The 22,012-nt window shown below is 38.9% G+C and overlaps 1 protein-coding gene across 1 annotated transcript in view; it reads right to left on the bottom strand.

Moving 5' to 3' along the window:
• dcc (DCC netrin 1 receptor) overlaps window positions 1–22,012 on the bottom strand; it is a 339,659-nt gene that overhangs the window by 113,489 nt on the left and 204,158 nt on the right. The window contains exons 9-12 of the mRNA XM_039615624.1: window positions 20,440–20,594; window positions 19,610–19,758; window positions 19,288–19,426; window positions 13,362–13,411 (exon numbers count right to left, since the gene is read on the bottom strand). Of these exons, the coding sequence (XP_039471558.1) occupies window positions 13,362–13,411; window positions 19,288–19,426; window positions 19,610–19,758; window positions 20,440–20,594 (493 nt within the window). The remainder of the gene's footprint in view (window positions 1–13,361; window positions 13,412–19,287; window positions 19,427–19,609; window positions 19,759–20,439; window positions 20,595–22,012) is intronic.

Raw genomic sequence — 22,012 nt, 5'->3', positions numbered from 1 at the left:
GGAGGGCAAAATGTCTCTATTTGGTCTGCAACAAAACATGCAATGCCATGCTGCACTGTTCAGTGTGTGTGTTCAGAAAACTAACAGCTGTTAGGGTTTATACCAAAAATACACTTGGTATATGTGTGTGTGTGTATGAGGAGTTGGTCATTTGCATATAGAGAATATTAATAGAAAGGACCCATCCTGTTTAGTTTCAGCTCTGTATTTTTATTCCTGGGCTCTGCTAGAGTAGCTCTGCATGATTCACAGTTTAAAAACCCTCATTTATCTAATACTGGCCGTCTGCGCAAACCCACAATTCATCCTGTATGAAATAAGCCCTTTAAGCGGCTCCTTCCTTAAAGCTAAGTTTCTGCTTGTTGGCTGTCACTCATGAACAACAGTTTTGAACAGCAGGTGGACGGGGCGTTTTTCTGCCTAGCATGAAATGCGAACATATCCCCTCCCTATGATATCATACAGATCCAAGAGTAAAAAAAAGTATTATAAGGATTATATGTACTCACATATCTATAGATGTACACTTATCTCTAAAGAGGATATTCATATAAAACAGGCACTGTTTCTCTGTTTTTCATTGGGAAAGATTATTTAAAAGCCTGGCATTCACGCTGTCGATGCAGAATCACCAAACAACCTAACAAGCATGTATCTGGAGTGAGTGGAAACCATCATATGCATTATAAGAAACTGTTCTTCCAGCCTGATTCTTTATACCAGATGTTCCCAGACACCCACTGCCTGACACTCACCGGTGTTGTTACTCATCTCCAATCGTGGAGTTTTGTGTGGAGTCGTCGTGGTAACAGGATGATTACACCCTCAGAAACAAAGCGAAAAGCATAATCATCAGTTTGCTGTCATTCATCAGGTCCCATGCGTCCTTCCCTCCAAATCACCATCATTGTAACATCACCTGACGCTCCGCCGACCTCATCAGGATAATATCAGAGTGGTAAACAGTTCCACTCTGATTGGACCAGGGAGGGTCCTGTGACCTCATAGTTTCATGTCCTCAATTATGTAACCTGAATCCAGTTTATTGTTTTGTTGTTCGTCACAACTGTCCTACGAGGTTAGGAGGATTCCTAATGAGCATTTCAAAACCCACCCTGGAGATGAATGTTGATCAGATTAGATCAATCACTGCAGGAGTCTTGGTCATGGTGGCCCATCACTAACTACATTGTAACCAGTGTTGGGGAGTAATGGAATACAAGTACCGTACGTATTTAAAATCCAAAATATGAGTAACTGTATTCTGTTACAGTTACCTTTTTAAAAGGTGGTATTCAGAATACAGTTACTTTCTTGAATATAAATGGATTACACAGCGGTATTTTCCTGTTTCATATGTTAGGGTATGCTCTCTATTTTTGGTAATTCCACGCTGGTCGAAACACAAACAAAACACGCATTAAGAGGCTCTAATAAAGTTTGACTGACTTGACAACACTTCTAAATAAATTATGTGAAATTAAAGATCTACAATCCTATTAGTCTTTGTGTTCACCAAAGAAAAAATAGAGAATTACATATTAAATTGTACAACTGCTTGCTGTTAGTACTTTTTTCTAAAGTACCGTTAACAGGAGTTTGTGACTGGGAGAACGACTCAAAGCTAAATAAGTAAATGAGCAGATAAAGGTTTTCCAATAAATCAATAAAACCATAACTAGAATTTGTCTTTTTACCTTCTGGATGATTGATTAAAGTTCTCTATGTGAATAAGAAATGACTTATAGTACAATGGCAATGGAAAAAAGTGTGTGTGCAATTGTATTTGTACAGAAGCTGTGGGGACATATTTCTGTTGAGACAATGAGTGATATTTGAATTTAATAGTGAGGATATAGTGTACCGGCAGGGTGAGGGTTGAGTTTTGTCACCAGGAAATGAATTTAAGTCAGTGTGTTATAATGACTGATAAAATATAATTAGAATGTACCATTACATTAAGAGTAGTAAACTGAAATAAAATGATATATTAAAACAGGTTATAACACAGGAACTGTGAGTGTTACAATGAAGTTAGTGTCAACACACAGAAGTTGTTCCTAGGGAGCTTTTAGCTTTGATGAAAGTTATTTAGGAGTAATTGATTGTATGCTTAAACTTAGTTGATTAAAGTGGTTGTTTTCCTTTGATCCTTTAGTAGAATAAGTGTTTAGGATTTTTCTTGTGATAGGTGACTTTAGGTGAGAGGAACTTGCAGCAGCGACAGTTATGTGTACAGGATGTGGGTGATCAGATAAGGAACCAACAGGAAGCCTGCAGAGACGTGCAAGCAGTGCTTTGAGAGTTTTACAAATGCTGAGTACGGTTGAATGAGATATAAAAATAAAAGTCAAAAAACCAAATACAAAATTAGGTTCATGTTTTGAGTAATATTAGCTGGAATCAGGTTTGAATAAAGTAGGGAGAAAGTGTTTTCTATCCTTTACAGGAGGAGAGATTCCACGAGAGAGGGACCAAGGACGAACCTGACTTTACCCATGGAGTGTTCTTAGGGGGAGCGGGCATTGCTAGAGAGGGTCAGAGTAATGTTATAGTGTATGGTGACCCTTTTAAGGGTCACCAAGAGAGGGAGTGTCAGGAATAGAAATATTGTCCTGCTATTAGTTGCTGCTATTTTTTATAATCATCATTAACATTTCAGTGTTAATAGTGATGTTGCTTTCCTAGATGCATTCAGATGTTCAAACATATTGGTATCATATTAGTTTTATTACAGGTCCAGTAAAAGAACCACTTTAAACTGTGGATGTTAATGTTAATGTTAATGTTTATGCAGACTGCAGGGTGAAAGAGTAACTCCAAGATGAGACAGGAAGTTATAGGCTTTTGAAGTTGCAGGCTTTGCAAAAGTGAAACCAAAACCAGAGTCTGAGTTTGTATAATGAGTTTATACATTTTACATAGAAGTTAAGATCATTACACACAGGATGGCCTGAGCCTGGTTGGTTGCCTAAGTTGAGGTCAACTAAGGTGCAGAGAGCAGATGCACACTCTGTGCACGCACAGACAGACAAATAGTGAGAGGTCATGACACGTACGCAGTACACAGCATGCACGCCGCCCGCACGCGTAACACGCACAGACACACACACACACACACACACTGTTAGGGTGTAGGTGAGAGTTGACTGATGAAGCAGTAGATGCACGATGCGAGAGCTGAGCTGGCTTACGGGAAACCACCGGGGAGAAGATGGAAGCCAGTGTACTTTTTAATTGTGCCTTAAGTTGTCAAATAGAACATTTGTGGTTTTGAAGCTGATGTATGTGATGACGCAATGAGGGGGCGTCACTAAATATACTCTGATGCATATAAAACTGTATTTTGATGTTAGGAGGATGAGATTGTGGGGCTGTCTGCTTACGGAGTCCGCTCATTCTCCCACGCGTGTCATTTCATTAAAATCATCGTCTTTACCCTTTGGACCAGTGTGGTTACTTGCATTCCTCCTGTGTGTCCTTCCCTATATTTTTGAACCTTAACATTGTCTAAATTCAAAATGGTGGAAAGTTTTAAAATTTGAGCTTCTTTGTAAAGGTCACGGTCAGCAGTACTTCATGGATCAAAACGCTCCTGAAATAACTCCAAGGTGTATGATGTCACGATGTCAAAAACAAAATTCAGTTAAACCGCTGCATCAAAGGCCCCGAAGGATATTTTCCCCTGGCAACAACAGTCAAGAGTTAAGTTTGAGACGAGGTCTGATATGTAAATTATTTTAATTAACTGAATCATTCTACGTGGTCTTTTGTGTTTCAGTTTGAAGGAGAACTTTTATACTTGTTATGGTCAAAAAAGAAACTGCTGTGATTTTCCATTACAGACCTCCTCCAGATTTAAGGTTTAAAAGCAATTTTGAATTGTGCCTGAAACCCAGCTGCTCTGACAAGAGCCAAACGTTGTTGAAGTTGACTAAAAAAAAAAGGTAAAAAAAAAAAAAAAATGAAATAGAGACACCACGAGGAGCTATGCCATCCATAATATATAGAGAACTGTGCAAAAGCTTTAAGCACTATTGTTTCAATTCTATCACGCAGTGTCATCAGGGAGGCATCTGACTCATAAAGAAGTATCTTTTGAAACAACAACAGATGGTGTGATCCCAGCAGAGGCATGATCTAAAGAGTCTGGAATTGCATGAAAACACAGAAGGGATTGTTTTCTGTAGTAACATATTGGTACAATAGCTGTCTTTGGGGGGGAACTTGATTGAAATAATAATCAATTCTTTGAAAAAAAAAAACTATCACAGACATCTAATTGAAACCTAATCTCAGGGTATTAATGTAACAACAACTGTGTGGGTTTCAGTCACATAGTCTTTTCATGCTACATGTGCTGCTGCTAACTTAGTTCCTGCTAGCGCCACCTTTGTGGGTGGGTGAAGGTGGAGACTGGGGTGCTGGCACCTATCCTAGCTGCCATAGCGCAATAGTCGAGGTACACCCTGGACATGTCAGTATATCACAGGGCTAACACAAGACTATTCACATTCACACCTACAGCCTCTCCACATAAAATCACCCTATATAAGTTAGCCCTTCAGCTTAACACCAATCATCTTTGGACTGTGGGAGTAAGCAGGAGGACCAAGTGCTGCAGATATCAGGAGAACCTGCAGAAAGGCCCCAACCAGCCAGTGGATATGAAGCCAGGAACTTTTTTCTATGAGGTTTTGGTGCCAATTACTCCACCACTATGCTGCCATTCATGGATGGCACAGTTAAGAACTTAAATAGAAAAATTTCGTGTTCAGGGATTTACTAGAATGAATATGATTCTCTCTCTTGTATCTGTCTTCTTACATTCTTACTTTTGTTACCATCACAAACCGTCTTAGATAAGAAAAGCTTTTTTCCATCATCCACTTGTGGTCTGCTGGCATTTCTGAACTACAATTCTAGAATACAAGCCGAACGAAGTCTTTGTTAATTTTTCTCTATTTATTAAAATCTGTATCTGTGGTGAATGTGTTTTTCTCTTTCCCAGTGAACAAAGCTTGATCTTCTGATTCTTCTCACTTTTGTCTGCCTGCTTTAGAAATTTCAGTTAAGCCATTATTTGCTATAAAAAAGACTTTTTTGTTCAGAATAACTATTTAACTTCTGACACTTTTGCTTCTGATATCAGAATTGAGCTTAATCAGCCATTTGAGGTGTGAACAAAAAGTTTCAGGAACACCCACAAGAAACAAACAAGCCTTAACATAATGTGGACAGTCGATCCTTCCAGGTCATTTTCTCAGACATGTCTTTTGAATTTCTTTTCCAACCACTTAAACTTAGCCATCACCACAGACTTATGAGATAAAATCGACCAGGATTTCTTGGTTAACATATTCAGTGGTAATTTAGCGCTGGGTCTCTGGCTAATGCCACAGCCTCACTAGGGAAGACAGCTATCCTCAGGCAAAAAAAATTGTTGTGACCATACGCAACGCTTTTGCGTTCTCTAGTGTTCTTTAAAGTCAGAAACCAAGACTGTGACCACTTGCAGTCAGTTGCTATTGTCAAATCAGTTTTATTGCATTATGTTTTGGCATTCATGTACAATCTGATAAATCTATAAAAATTACAAATCTGCTTCCATCTGTTGCAAGTCTTTTGCAGTCTCTAGAAACAGAAACAATTTAACTGCAAAATAACACCTTGCTTCTATGTAGGAATATATCCAGAAGGCAAACAGCTGAGTCAAGTCGCTCATCAGTAGACTGACGCAGACTGAGTGAAACATGTTGACAATCTGCCTTTATTTAGAAATTACACAGTAATTTTTTGCAAAGCTGTTCAGACACAACGGGCCTCCCTTGCAGCTTTTTGCAATCAGTCACCATATTTTTCCTAGTCGTGAGGAGGTTGCAGTGCTATTTACACAATGTGTGACCCAGCCACAAGACCACACAGTTTTTTAGCAGTTGAAGCATCCACAGTTTCTAAATCTGAAAGCAGTCCGTCACAATCTTTGCTCACCACCCAATAATCATTCTGTTTGATTCCCTGCAACTCTGTCGACTTCTTGAAAACTGAAAATTAAGCTGAAGAATCACTGTTTTTGACACACTGGAGGAGACCCAGCACCGATCATAGAGGCACGGGGACAAAGGAACAAAGTAAGAGGACTTCCAGGGAGAAATTTAAAAGCAGCAGTTGTGCTGAAAACAGTCCAGATGTAATCAGAAAATGATCATGAATGAGATATCTGCCATATTTTAATGTGAGAAGAGTTTGGGATTTAAGCTCATTCTCAGAACTTTTTCATCACATTTCACATTTCTAACATTAACACAGTAATAGCTGCAGGCTGATTTAGTAGAACAAGCCTCTGATGAGTCAATCAAATCCAGACGAGTATCACCTGAAGCATTAATACAAAGATATGACTACAACAAATCTGTCCTTTAGTACAAAGATGTAAAGGTTGCCACAGTCATTGATTTGCCTCAGTCTAAATACCGTAAATATTTCTCATTGACTTCACATGACAGATTCTTTTGTTTTTAAATGTTTCTGAATCTTAAAATTTTTACTGATTATTTCCAGGTTTTTGTGGAAATATGACAGATTTTTAGACTTTTGGATAAATTCGTGTGTGACCACATTTAAGAGTTTATATAAGAATACATGTGGAAGGAAATCAAGAGGCCTTATGCAACTCCCCAACGAGGATGTTAACATTCTTGTCTTGTCAACTGTCAAAATTAAGAAGTGAAATTTCATAATTAACTCTGAAAAACCCAATTTCATGCCCTAAAAAGTTAAATTAACATCTTGTATTGAGCTCAGATGGACTCCTCACTGCTATTTCCTTTAATTAATATTTAGACAAGTCTCCAAAGTCTCCAGACTAACATATCTGATTCCTGTGGAGACTCACTAGGAGGTTAAACTGCTTCAGCAGGAACCTTTTTTGAGGAAATTTTGGACCAACAGAGGAGCTAAAAGTTTGTAGTATGAGCTGATTCTTACCGAAATCCACTCCTGATCCTCAGTCTGAGAGCCATACATATACACAGAGTGACCCTAGATGGACTCTCCAGAGAATTCTGGGTAAAAGCCCCACAGCCTGACATACTGTAAACTCTGTGCTGTGTGTTCAGCCAAGCATTCAACAACACACACTCACAGTAACGCTCCACTGACTGGAGGAAAGTTGAGGAAATGTCAGATTTGTCTGAAAAGTTGGTTTGACAGCAGAAACTTGACAAGAGCGGAAAGATTCACATTTTTTTCCTTCAGCAACAAGCTGCAGAGAAACTGACTGAGGCAGGACTCACATACACACAGACACACTCTGGATAGCTGTTTGTGTGTGTATGTTTGTGAGACACACAATTAAGACGTGATTTGGTCACTGCAGAAGTTTATAATTTATATTAAGTTTTTAAATATTTCACTGTGAAACACATTTCTGTTGATGCTTATTTATGATCAACCAAATACAGCTTAAAGTAGTTAACATGTTTTTGTTGCATCAGGATCATTAAAGCTCACATTTCTTTACTTTGAAGTGGATCTGTTCTGCTCCCCTTCCATTTTTTATTCTTCACCTCTTCTAGCGTGAGTATCTTTGTGTCATTCACTGTTTAAGATAATCATTATTTGTCTTACACTGGACTCTTTTCTCTTGCTCTTTTGGCCAGCTTTCTTCAGGCTGATATCTCCTCTTTGAGAAGACATATGAACAGCAGGTGGGTGGGACTTTTTGTGTAAGATGACCATATAAGCATATATGTTCTCTGTGACATCATGCTGAGAAAATAATAGAAAAAACTGTCTGTAACGGAATCTTCTGGCTCATTGGGTTTATTCGCACTTGCACTGACCTCATTCTTTGAAACTTTGGCCATGCTTAATATGAACATCCCTAGTGAGGCAGTATATGTGCGACAGAAAATGAGGATAAGCAGAATAAGTCTTTTTTAAGTCACTGGTATACTTCAACTTTCACATCTTTGAGCCTCCTGTGAAAATGATTTGGGCAGGAGGGCTACGGAATAAAGCAAAGCCTGCAAACCAGTTCAGGCAGTCGACTTGAGCAGGTTCTTCATCTACATATGATACTGTCACTTCAGCAAACATCTAATGCAATCATGCAAATTACTGCTGTCACTCCCCACTCCCTGCAGCGCTGTGCTGTGCTGAGCTTGGTGTTTTGATCTTGGGAGTAATGAGGTCAAAGCCAGTATAAGCGCTGTACATTCCCATAGTGAGTGTTAGTTGGCTGATTGAATTAAAACGTCCACTGCAAAATACACCAATCAGCTGGATTAAAACCACTGACAGGTGAAGCTGCAATCGTCTAGTTGCAATCCAGCTTTCTCCTGGGAGACCTATGAACCTGTGAATCGTGTGGACATTTTTTGACCCATGTAAACTACAGACCAAACATCACCTGTGCAGCAGCACTCTGATTACCAGCACAAAGCTCTCCTGTACACTCCAGTAAATGGGTTGTTTTTATTTTAGCACATGCTAAATTGCAAAATTGCAAAATTACCAGAAAATAGAAGATGACACATTCAAATTATTCTTTTAAAACCAGTTAGTTTCATGAACAATCACATAGTGTGTGCTGCAATTCAAAGAATCAACGTGTTTCCTTTCCTTCTGTAAAAACGCTAACATACACCCTCTGCTAACGGGGTGTGTTGTCAAAGTGTGTAGCAATCATGTAGCTATAATTTTGAGAAAATCAAAGGTTTATTTATTCAAATAATTAAAATGTGTTTGGTATATACTGACTGACTGATCTTTTAAATAACTTTCTATATTTTTAATGTTGTTATTTTATTCCAGACTTTTAAATCTCAGTGTTTTTTTATGTATTGTCTGTTTATATAAGTTTGCTTGATGGTTGCATAATCTCTGCTAAATGTAAAAACTGTGAAAGATAAAGAAATCCTTGATCCTTAATAAAGGCAGCATTGATGCACCTTGGATTTTTGTTATTATTTAGAGAAATCAAACAGCTCTTATAAAAGCTACTGTACAGACACTGCAGTCGCTTCACTGAGTTTCCTTTCAAAGTTTCAAAGTTTGGCCACAACCCTGATCTCAGTATCATGAAGGAAGACACACAGAGAAAGTGCCGAAATCTACAGAAACAAACTGTGCACACAGTTAGTCACCAACTGCATGGATGCTTTTTCTCATCTCATCAAGCTGAAAAAAAGAAGAAAAATCTGACTTTGAAAGAATATTGGGGTGCCTGAGGATACGCACTTCACTATGTTGACAATATAAATTTGATGTTCTCACTGGTGGTGTTGACTGATGATCATCTTACATAACTTTCACCAAATTCATAATGTCTGCTGCATGGAGAACATCTTTTTAGAGGACAATCAGCTTAAGCAGATCTTTTTGATTGCCTCTGATGTGTCTGAAATTTGTAATGTTTACCAGAGAGTCAGCATTTGGTAGCAAAAACATTTTCAACTAACCCAGAGACTCTTACTTGAAATGTGACTTTTCTTTTCTCTTCAGTACCACTGTTGCTTCCAGTGATACTGTTAGAACAAGCGATAACAGTAATAGTAATCTCTAATTATCTTGCCCCTATGTAAAATGTTTTTTGTTCTTCTCTTTGTCTGAGTGCAAGTTGAGGTCAGGGTGTAGCTCCAGTATGTTTGGCATTCATCTTTCAACAACAGACAACCACATTGCTCTTTGTTAGACATGTATCCTGAGGCTTTCAGCCATCAAACACCTCTGACATCGCCAATCAATCAGCCTTGACCTAAGAGCCAGTCGTCAGAGAAATATCAATCACATGCAGAAAAATAAGTGGACGGAAACTAAATGAGGTCAACTCTCCACAGACTGTCTGAACTTCCATTTGTATGGACATAAATTATAAGTCGCTCACACAGCCAACAGAAACATTCATGATTTTCTTTTCCACTGCTGCTTTCTGAGTAACATGAAATAACCTGATCACACAACATCTGATGAAACAGAGTGAAAGAAGGTGGTGAGTTTATTCAAACTTGCATCTCCACCACTTCTCTACATTCAAATACCCGACCAAGGTATTAAAAACAGAGAAAAGGCAGGAGAAACTGCAAAAACCTTCCCAGGACTACTTAAATGGATCCTGCGGCCGTAACCAAGCTGTTGTGCTTTTGGCTGCTGGGGAAGCAAGAACTTTGGACTAATCTGACTTTATCTTTGGTATTGATTTGGTTTACCTCAGTGGGCTGGGCTGAATTTAAACCAAACTTTGGAATGGATTTTTGCATCAGAGGTTTCTTCTCAGCTTATCATCATCTCTTCAAAACACATTTGGGTAATTTGGGATTTTGGTGTTATAGTAAAATAATATTTTATTATCACATTTTACAGAGGTTGTAACTGCAGCATTGTTAAGCTGTTGATTTTACGGTTCTGGCCAAACTTGTCAGATAATATTATTTGGCAGTACTTCCCAGCCATAGATGTATCTCTATGAATTTCTGTATGTTAAATATCATGATTGTATCTCATATGAAAACCATAACTGACAAAAGATCCTGGGATAATTTAGAAACTGTGTTACAGCCAAACATTTTCACAAACATACTCAAATATAGATTTTTTGTGTTACTGCCATCACACAGGACAATGAAAGAAGATTGCAATCTTTTAAAAAGCTGCAAAGTCTGCAGCAGGAAGTCAGAGGGGCAAGAACAGGAAAAGGTGGAAGTTTGTTGACCAGGGACAGCAGTTCATATTGTGCTTAGGAGCATTTGCTTTTAGGTTTTAGGTTTGGGTACCAAAATCTAAGAAAGACATTAGGATTTAAATATCCTCCTGTACAACACTGAGTCAAAAAATGAATGCTTATCCAGTTTGTTCAAAGATTATTATAATATTGTTATAAACACTATCACAGCACCTTAACTATAACAAATGATAAATTAAAAATTCATTGAACTTTACCTTTTTTTTTTTTTGGTGTATTTCACAGTCTGACAGTAAAATATTAATATTTTGAAACTGGTTAATACCTGCTCTGTAAACCAGATAAAGATCTTTCTGATCCTACTGTATGCCATGTTGGGAGCATATCACACAACTAATACTAATGGACAACCTGTTGGTAATGGCAGCTCTATTGGATGTACCAGTAAACATAATAACATTACTAGAAAAGTAATAGCAAAACAGAAAAACCATTAATATAATATAATATAATATAAGAAGGTTTCAGAAGGTTGGTAGTGTGTTTTAATAAATAAAAGTGCACATTGACTGAAGATGTTTATTTAAATTTAATCAAAGCTTGAACCAATGCTTTGATGATTAAACCACAGACAGCAGTCAGCCCGTGAACTCTAGCTGCTGGTGTAAAACTTGAGTACTTTGTACGCCCACCATCCATTCCAGCCACCTCCTGCTGATTTTATGCAGTTCAGGAATTAATTCAGTTTAAAATCATATTTAGTACCACTCAAAATGAATGGAGGCAGTGACTACTGTTAAAAATAACATGCTTTCCAAGTTATTTTTTCATTTGAGTAATTTTATTTAAACAAGGCTGATCCTTGCTAATATGCTACATTTTGCTTTTTCCCCCCCAGTGTCTCCTACCAGACACATTTTCTGTTATATTTGAGAAGTATACTTTTAAACAAGAGCTCTTCAAAACCTACGCTGTGGGCTCCTCCTGAGGCAAAGTCAAGACAACAGCCTTTCTATGCATTTTCAAGAGGCACACTGGAACATACCATAGCTCATATTGTTTGTTCTAACTGTTCTTTCCTAAGACACCGCTGGACTTAAGAGTAGAAGTCAGTAGAAACAACAGTAGAACTGACGTGTTGTCAGACTCACACTCAGGGATTAATTCACAGTGTCTTCATGGTTCATGCCCTCTCCTAGCTTTGCTCGTCACCTGACGTGCTGCCTTTGGGTTTGAAAACTGTTGATGCTTCCACTCAAAACTGCTGGCTGTAGCTGCTCATCATCAAAATTAATCATCAACATGAAATGCATCCAGCTTAAAACCAAAGATGACGTTTACTATCTGTCCAAGTTTGAGGTCTGTAGTGAACCTACAGAGCAGCCATCCTGGAAGCTGTCTGGACATATCTAAGAGGATAATCTTGAATTTGAGATTGACCAAATTTATTGTAAGACTTTTGATCTTGCAAATTGCAACACTCAAATATTACAAATTACTTTTAGCTTTAAAGATTTGTTTACAGCAGATAGTTGCACCTCCTCAGCTTGGTGCTCTTGGAGGTTTCTTCCCTTTAAAAGGGAGTTTTTCCTTCCCGCTGTCCCCAAAGCGCCTGCTCATAAGGGGGTATGTTTGTTGGTGTTTTCTCTGTTTGCTTTCTGTTATTGTGGCAAACCTTCTAGCAATGACATGTATTGGTGTACCATCCTAGAGGAGTTGGGCTACCTGTGTAATCTCTGCAGGGTTCATCTATCACCTGGTCACAGTAGTGGCACTGACCCTAGCCAAGTCCAAAACAATGCAAAGCTTCTTATTGTTGTTCCTGTACTGCATCCATTGTTAATTTCATTTAAATGAAAGCAGTTGAGAGTGATTAACAACCCCTTCTGTTACTTAACTGACCAGATCAATATCTCAGAGGTTTTACTGACTTGATGCCAAACTCTGATCACTGTTACTTCATTTATTTGAGCAGTGCACTATATTTCCTTTTAATTTTGCACACATTCCAGTAAATCACTGTGCTTATTTACTATTTTCCTACGAAAATATCAAGAAATGAAGGCTGATTCAAGACTTTTGCACAGTACTGTAGCTCTCACAGGTTTAAAGATGTTAGAAAAGCTCCTTCCCTTCATGGCTACAGCCTTTGCACCAGCTGTCTGATCTGTTGGTGGGCACAGAGGGGGTGTCACTCGTTTTTTGTGACATAAAACGTCAATTTCTGTATTGACTGTGTGTGAATTAGAGCATGTAAATATTTTTCAACACATAAATCACATGAGCAGCTTGGACAGTCAACAGAGGAAACATAAATGAGTTGGGAAAAATGCGGAAAGACATTTATTTATGCACATTCTAGGATCCCATCAATCAGTAAAATGAGGCCAGATCACTAGAGAGCGACTGCTGACTGATGGCTGTGTCACTGTTTAGATGTGTGTTAGAATAAGCAGCCATCAGTCACTTCAAGGGAGACAGAACCTGGAAAGTCAGGCAGTGATGTTAAAGTCCGTAAGCTCAGATCGTAAAAGGTGAAAGAGTTTGTCTGTTCAAGGGGATAACGTTGGATTTTACTGGTAATACCACCGCGAATGGAGCAGATTATGATGTGGATGTTGTTGCAGTGTACTGAGCAGAGAGAAGAGGGAATAAAAATATGGGTATTTAAACTCACCCTGGACAGGACGACCTCTAAGGTGATGTTCTGTGGAGGAGCGCTGGGTACTGCAGAGACAAATATAAAGGAAAGGAAAATGTCAGAAAAACAAACAATGCAACATATAAGTCAATACGAAAATACAACAATAGCTCTAATTATATTATTTCTTAATAAAAAAGGAAGAAGCTATGGAGAAAAAGTGTCTTTCTGGTTTTACATTTGAACATGATTTTAAAATTTAAAGTTTAAGATGCTGGTTCAATCCTGAATATGCAAACAAATCTATGCTCCTCCAAAATGACAACTACACATGTACATGTGTGAATAGGAACGCTATAGTAAGATTACCACCACGAACATGAATTCACATACTGAGATCGAAAGTTTTTAACATGGCTACTTAAGTCATTCTGAAACTTTTGTTTATTAAAAATGTGATTTATTTCCTAAAAGAGACAAAAATGAAACATACAAGTAAAAACAAAGGGGGGGCAAAGTGAACACGATGATCACAGGGGGAAAATGGGATGATGACGAAAGATGAAGAAAAAATAAAAAAAGAAGATAATAGGAAGAAAATGAAAGAGTAAGCATGAAGATCAGAAGATGAAAAAGAATGAAACATAAGAGCTCTTAAGTTTAGAGAGGAAAGAACTCGGTTTTAGTACATAAAAGCACAAAAAAGATGAAGAGGAAGATGCAAAGGAAAGAAAAATAATCAAAACAAAGAGGAGAAGGCTAAAAAGAGATCAAACAAAGACAAGAAAAAATAAATGGATGAACGAGGAAGACAAACACAAACTGGAAGAGCTCTACCTCCCGAAGTTTCATGAAATTTGGCTCCGAAGTTTTTGTGTAATCTTGCTAACTGACTCACAGAGAGACAAAAAGCACTGAAAAATACCCAACACAAAAGAGAGGATGATGGTGAAGAAGAAGAGATGAATGAATAATAGAAGAAAGAGTTGACAGACTTCTACAAAAAGCAGCAGATGTGTTTTTGTGTCCAGCAAATCAGAGGCAAAGTGCAACATTCACATTGAGAATCAGGGAGTTTTGGTTTGAGTGAACTGTCCAATCAGATGCCTGATTAACTGTCAACGGCTTATCTATTGATTCAGCTGCTCGCTATTTATGTCTGTGTGTGTGTGTGTGTGTGTGTGTGTGTGTGTGTGTGTGTGTGTGTGTGTGTGTGTGTGTGTGTGTGTGTATCTTCCTGCGTGTGTCTATGAATCAGTTTTATTGTAAATTCAATTAGCCCACAAGTCACCGTTATCATCGAGACGCAGCCGGAAGATTCACAATACAGCCGCTCTGCATCTGCGAGTGTGTGTTTGTGTTATTTCAGATCATTTTTATGGTGTGACTGCAGCTGGACGCACGCCTCCGTTCTCTCTGTCTCTGTGGAAGTTTATTAATGACAGTGTCCCTCTCTGCACACCCATCAGAAGCTGAATGTTGCATTGATATTAAAAGACTCAGTCTGTGGAGAAAATGTAAAGCACACTGTCCTACCATGCAAAAGCTAGGAGAGAATAGGGAGCCAGAGTGAAACTGGGACTTCTTAAACCTCATTCAGGACTCACTCAGAACTATGTTGTAGGGCCATTTGAAACTGATTTTCAGTACTGAAATTATAATTTAAGTACAGTTAAAATATGTGTCAATTGTCAGATTTGTTTGCAGAGTGTGGCTAATATTAGCAGTGCTAGCACCAGCAGCATTTTTTCTTGGAGGGAAATGTCCACACAGCGCAGAATTTGGTTGGATATTGCGTAAGTCGAGTGCTTACATGCTAGTGAGTCCATTACAGTTTAAACAATCATACCCACGAGGGCTAATTACTCGACCTCAAGCTAATAATGTATTCCTTTTCTTCAGGCCAAAAGTGACGTATATACTTAACAGATACTTCACGAGAAACCTTGCTAGTGCCAGATTATACCCCCTGATGGCCTTGGACCTGCATTAATTTTTCATGGCACACACATGAAAGCATCACATTGTTGCTGCAGATTTTCCGGCCGCATATCCATGAAGTGAATCTTTGGTTCCACCACATCTCAAAGGTGCTCTATTGGACTGGCGACTGTGAATTCCCGTAATTAAACCCAAATAGAAACTAGTTTGAGATTATGCGAACTTTGTTACATGGCATGTTATCAAGCTGATGAGCACACTGTGGTTATAAAGGGATTGACATGATGAACATATCCCAAACACTATTACACATTCACCAGCAGCCTAAAGTGCTAACACAAGGCAGGACAGATTTAGGCTTTCATGTTGTTGGTGCCAAATTCTGATCCCATGCTAGGGTCAGAGTGTCACATCAGACCAGGCAACATTTTTGGATTCTACTATTAGTCACTTTTGGTGAATCGGTGTTCCCTGTCCTTATACAGAAATGACACCCAGTCTAGTCTTCTGTAGCCCTGCTTCGAGGTTTGTTGTGTTGTGCGTTTTGAAATGCTCTAGTGTATACCCTCGTTGTAATGAGCGGTTATCTCTGTTACTGTTACCTTCATTTCTGCTCGAAGCAGTCTGGCTATTCTCTTTTGGCCTCTCACACCAACAAGGTGTTTTCACTCAGACAGTCACCACTAACTGGAAATTTTCTCATTATTCGGACCATTCTCTCTAAACCCTAGAGATGGTTGTGTAGGAAAATCCCAACAGATCAGCAGTTTCTGAAATTCTCAGCATGTGTGGCACCAACAACCATGTCAGACTCAAGACTTCAGTCACCTTTTTTCCCCCATCCTCATCCTCAGTTTGAATATGTCTACATCTCTCAATGCTGGCAAGTTGGCATCAACTGATGGACAATTAAAAAAAATATTAGTTTAACTAACTAGTCTTTCTGATGGCAACTAGTGGAGGCAACTAGATGTGGACATCCATAAATGTATGCTGAGTACTTTGTAATAGTCCTTTTTTTTTTTTTAAATGTCTACGAAGTGAACAATCCACAGTGACACTTAGAACAATCCTTTTTCACCCTGAGAACGTCTAGTCTGATGTATTTATCTAGTGAAGCATTAAATTCCACAGACAGCTCTTTAAACCACACAAATGCCCACTATTTACAGGCCACAGACTTTTTAATAGTATCTGTGATAACATATTAGGCTCCCAGTGTCACTCACTGACATTTAAATCCCTGTGTCTGTAGTGGGCAATCAAAGGTCAAATTAATCAAATCAGTGATTGTAAAAATAGAGTTGATGTCTTTTTTTCCCCTCTCAGAATACGTCAAGGCATCCATGCCTTTAATGGGTGATTATGTGGTGACATTAAAATAAGATGTAAGATATGAGGATTTTGTCAAACAATCAGCAAGTCAAGATGATTTGACTGCATGCAAGTACAAGTTTCTTAACTTGAATCTATTTCTTTTCCTACTTTTTCTCTCAATGTTTTCATGACTTATGAACTTCCTCGTTTCTTCCTCTTTTCTGCCCCACACATGACGAACTTTAAAACTAAACCATGTGAAAGATTAAGTGTGAGTGTGTGTGTGGACTCCATTTAATGTGTCAGGCTAAAAGGAGGTTTAAATGAAGCTGCTCCTTCCTCTGCCTACTTAATTAAAGACCCCCGAGTCTCCTAATGAAACTCCTGACAGCAAGAGGGGGGGCTGTCTATGAGAAGGGCTAAAGACTGTGTTGCTGTTGGCTCTTCTCTTGGTCTCCTTCTCTCACACACATACACACAGTGCCAGGTAATAGACACCACCTCGCCCAGCAGTTTTCAGGTCCAAGTTGAAGTGCTGCTTGAAACTAGGACCAGTTCAAACCAGTCAGGCTGCACAAGTCACTCTTTAATATTCTGGACTCCTTGTGGTGAAGGATATTAATAACATATTAATAATGTCTTCAAATCATCTCAAATTGGTTTCTTGAACGTGACACTGTACTCAAATGGCATCCACATTCACCAGATCCCAATCTAACAGAGCACCTCTGAGATGTGGTGAATAAAGAGATTCAAATCTGCAGCAACTGTGTGATCATGTCATGTTCATGTCTGAGGAATGTTTCTAGCACCCTGTTGAAACTGTGCCATGAAGAATGAAGTCAAAAGGCGGTCCAACCCAGTACTAACAAGCTGTACTTTATCATTTGGACATTGCTTCAGGGTCTGAAAAGTGAAACCACTGTGTCTTAAAGTGAGGTCTGGTTATCTCCCGCTGATATAGTCGTCAGAATTGGAGTCTAGATTGTTCCAAAAATAGCATGACATTAAAGATGCAGTCACTTTGTGTGAGCTAAATGTTTAGTGAGCCTGAAAATGGTTATGTGACTAAATATATTCATAACCCATCTAAACAAAGTTCAAGACAGTTTATTGATCATAAAAATGTACTTTGTGCAAATTTGTATTTCAGACTTTTGAGGACCCAGCTGAATAAAATGTATGTTGCATGGGCGATGTATGGCCCGAGCGGATGAATTTTCAGCGTGGACTACCTCGGACTGAGATAAGACACTCGTGTTATAACAAGTATCAGTTTGCAAAAACAATAAAATCCTCTTCAGATTCTTTTAAACTGGATGGGTTAAGTTCACTCTTGAACATCCACCAAAATCAATACTTTCTTCCATAACCACAGTGATAGCTTCCTTTGAGAGCATGTCCTTGGTATTTCCGAGAGAGTGGATTTTTAGCAGCCTATTGTGGGCAACTTAAAAAAAAAGGCCTGTGCACCAGTGTGTCATTGTTGTGCTGATGTTAGATATTAACAGTGGACGTGGCTGGAAGAAACTGCAACAGATCCTGTAAATATAATAAATTAGTTTTTCTTGTTGTTACTGTATGACACTGACAATTCTTACAAGAAGTTTGGTATTTATTACTGTACTGTGTTTAATCAGTCTAGCCAAAAATGACATATATACAGCATACCCCAAAGCAGACAGTGAGCTGCTATTTTAATCCTCTTAACATCCACCAATTTTCCAGAGATGTATTAACGGTGAGGGTTAGGTTCGAATCTTTGGTACCTGCTCATTCAGAAGTTCAAAAGTTGTTAGTAAAAGTTAGCATATTTCAGCATGCTGTGCACTCCATCATTATAAAATCTGAGGCAATGAGACGAGTAAAGGGCAAAAGACAATGTTGCAGGCCTTAAAAACTATCTACAGATGAACAGGATCTGAAAGTGATGTCCTTAAGAAATAAGAAAAAAAGTTTCACTGAATGGGTGGCTGTCAAAAAGGTTCTTACAACCTGCAAAACACAGTGGAGGCTCTGTCATGGTTTGGGGATACCCTTTTATCCAGTGGTTTTGCAGATCTTATCAAATTTTATGGAATTATGAATGCAGAAAAGTACCATCAGATTTTGATCCACCATGCAATACCAGGCTAAACGTATCTGACTGATAATGGCTTCATTTTTCAGGATCACAATGATCTGATACCTAGATAGAAACAGATATAATGGAACAATATCCATCATATATTGGCCTTCCCAGAGCCCAGATCATTATGAAATAGTGTGGTATATTTTATGGAACAAAAGGCTTGGAGAAGTTTTCCTGAAGACTACTATGGGAATAGTGCTTCAATAAATCACTACATTTCCAATTTTCCAACCAGAACATAAGGAAATAAAGGCTCACGTCTGCGAACGTGCACAGAACTATATCTACTCCTTTATAAAGAAGTTTTACCTCTTTGCGTACCCAAATGGGACTCATACAACACAAGTACTGTTCACTGGTGAGTGAGTGGATGTTAAGGTTACTATCAAACATGAGAAAAGAAGAAGCTGAAAGAGTGGATAATGGGATACTGAAGACCAGTGGAATTTCAGTCACAGAGAAAAAGCCCCTGTGACCTTCCTTCTGTTATAACATGGTCATGCCTTGTTTCATTTCCTGATACATGTGACTTGCCACACTGAATAAATGAGGAAATGTTAAGACACAGCTCACCATCTGATTGGGTGGTGACACTGACGGCATCTGAGGCGGTCCCTGGTCCATAGCGATTGATGGCCAAAACTCGAACTGTGTACTCTGTGAACTTGTTGAGTCCCTCCATCTTGTAGTTTTGTCCATTCACCTCCACACTCTGAACACAAACACAGAGTATTGATCACATTCAACAAACAACCGAGTAAGCTCAAATGAACTCCAAAACAATGACTCAGACTATGTAAATAATTTCCCCTAGGGATCAATAAAGTATTCTGATGTCATGTCAAGTATTCTGATTCTGATTAAAGCATCGTACTCCATCTGCAATGGCACTCACCTGCTCCTTGCCCGATGGGCTCTCGGTCCACAGCAGCCTGTAGCCCAGAATGGGGCCGTTCGGAAGGCTGGGTGGCTCCCAGCTAACCTGAACGGAGGTTGGAGAAAGAGCCAATGCTCGCAGAGACTCCACCTTGCTGGGAACTTGGACTGAAGGCACACACAAACACTTCTGTTACCAGTGCTGCTACTTTTAGACACGTGTTACCATTACCGCAGGGACAGAATGATCCTGTTCTAAATACCCTGATTTTCATGAGAGTCTATAGGTTAGCTAGCTGTCATTTTTGTGTCACATCAAAATAAAGGCCTATTTCACTCCTGTATCACTAAATTTAGCATGGACAGGTTTAATGTCTTTAAAAAAAGACTGTATACTGACTGGAATATGGGATACATTTTTAACAATTTGACATTTAGATTTACAACAGCTTATCCAACCCACTGAGCGAGCCTGCTATAATAACATCTGGCCTATATAACTTGGACATTATTCAAGGCCAAATGTGGGCCACATCTGGGCCAGACATTCCTTGTTTTCCACCTGAGTGAGATCACGAGGAAAGAGGTGTAAGGAACCAACAACAGCCATGGATCCATCCATGCATCACAGCAAGTCTGGATCTTTCTACCTATTTTCTCCTTCTCCTATTGGCTAACAGAGAACTCCATAGCTGGATGTTGGTCTTGACAGTCTGCCTCATTGAGCTCAGATAACTGTAGTCTGACCCAAAATATGAAATAATGGGCAAAAAGAAAAAGACGTTTCATACAGATGACCAAGCACAGTATAAGTGTGTGTTTGTGTGTGATGGAGTGTTTGTGTCTTACGATCAGGTTTTGTGGTGATCTTGAGGGGGGCGGAGCTCTCTCCTGGCCCTATGTCGTTATAAGCGACAACTCTGAAGCTGTAGCTCTCCTCCGGCTTCAGGTTGGAAACTGTCAGCTCCAGAGACTCCGGCTCTGACACGTTTACCGACCTCTCCCTGAAATGGAAAAAAAGCACCATGGATTAACTGCTTATTACAGGAAAAACAAGAAAAGAAAGGAAAAAGAACCAAGTGTGTTTTCCTGAAAGTAATGGTAATTACATGTAACAACTACACCCTTTTCTTTTTATTTGGGGTTTTATTTAAATAGATTTAAACTGGGAGGTAATCCTGCCAAAAAGAGAGTCCATCTCTACTTTGTAACAGCACAGATAATCGCTGCTGTAATCAGCTGCAATCTGTGTAATCCCTCACTGTCTGCAGCTAATCCTCAGATTACAGCACCTCTGCAGCCTCGCAGTTCTCAACTAATCGCCAGACCACAGATGAGACGAACCCAGATGCAATGATTAGCATGTTTCCACAGCAACATCAAACACACACTGTGGCTTCAGTTCACTGTAAGGAAAACATGCTGTTGCATTTTTCATAAAGAATACTGAAAATATTCCTGGAGATAAAACATAAAAGGAAACTTGTTGGCAGGATTTTGCTTCCTTTTGATGAAAACAGATAAAACATCCCTGCACTGATGTTCACTGCATGCCAAATCTTGACTTTACCACTGAGAAGCACAAAAGAACTTTGTAACTCGTCCTTAATTCAGACAGAAGGGAAATGGGAACTGCTCAGATATGTACTGTAAATAAATTACTGTAGCTGGGGATGGTGTGAAAGGTTTTAAATAAGCAGTGATGAATTCAGTGCAATTACAAGCTCATCATTAGTTCAATGTGCACGTCTGTTCAGCTCATTTCAAGAAGGTTTAACATAAAGAGAGACTCTTGCAGTCATAGCTTAGAGTTGTGGGACAAATACAAATGAACTTTATGTCTTTTAACTGTGGATTTGCAACAGGGCTCTGCTAGCCTACCTTAACATAAGACACCGTAAAGTGTCAGCTTGTTGCTTTTAGGGGGAAATATTTCATGGCAAACAATCCACTTGTAAAGTCTGGCTTCACTAACCTTTTCCAGGTCCAAAATCTTTGCTACTTCCCTAAATTAAACGAACGCTGAGGCACAATTTCCAATACTGGTTCACATCATGTTTTCCCCAGTGAAACACTGCAAATAAGTGAGTAAAACCTCCCAGAGAATTGTTTTACACCCACCTCACAAAGTTAAAAGCAGTTTTCCAGCCTTTATTATATCTGTTTTTTCTTTTCTCTGTGGCAATTTCCATCATATTCCCCTCCAGTCTGCAAATTTGTAACATAGACTTTGTAGTGACTTGTACGTTTTTATTCCACTGGACGCTGGTGGTGTCAACAGCTACATACGGTGAAAGTTAACCTTGACCTATAATGCCAGCCTTCCCTTTTTTCCTTTATAGCAGTTGGAGAAAACCTGTATTTTAGAAAACCGTCTATCCTGCAGTGTAGTCTTTTAAATACTAGAGAGGATTTCAATTTG

Source organism: Oreochromis aureus, linkage group 7, assembly GCF_013358895.1.
Source record: "Oreochromis aureus strain Israel breed Guangdong linkage group 7, ZZ_aureus, whole genome shotgun sequence".
NCBI lineage: Eukaryota > Metazoa > Chordata > Actinopteri > Cichliformes > Cichlidae > Oreochromis > Oreochromis aureus.
This window is presented reverse-complemented; position numbering and strand designations above follow the sequence as displayed.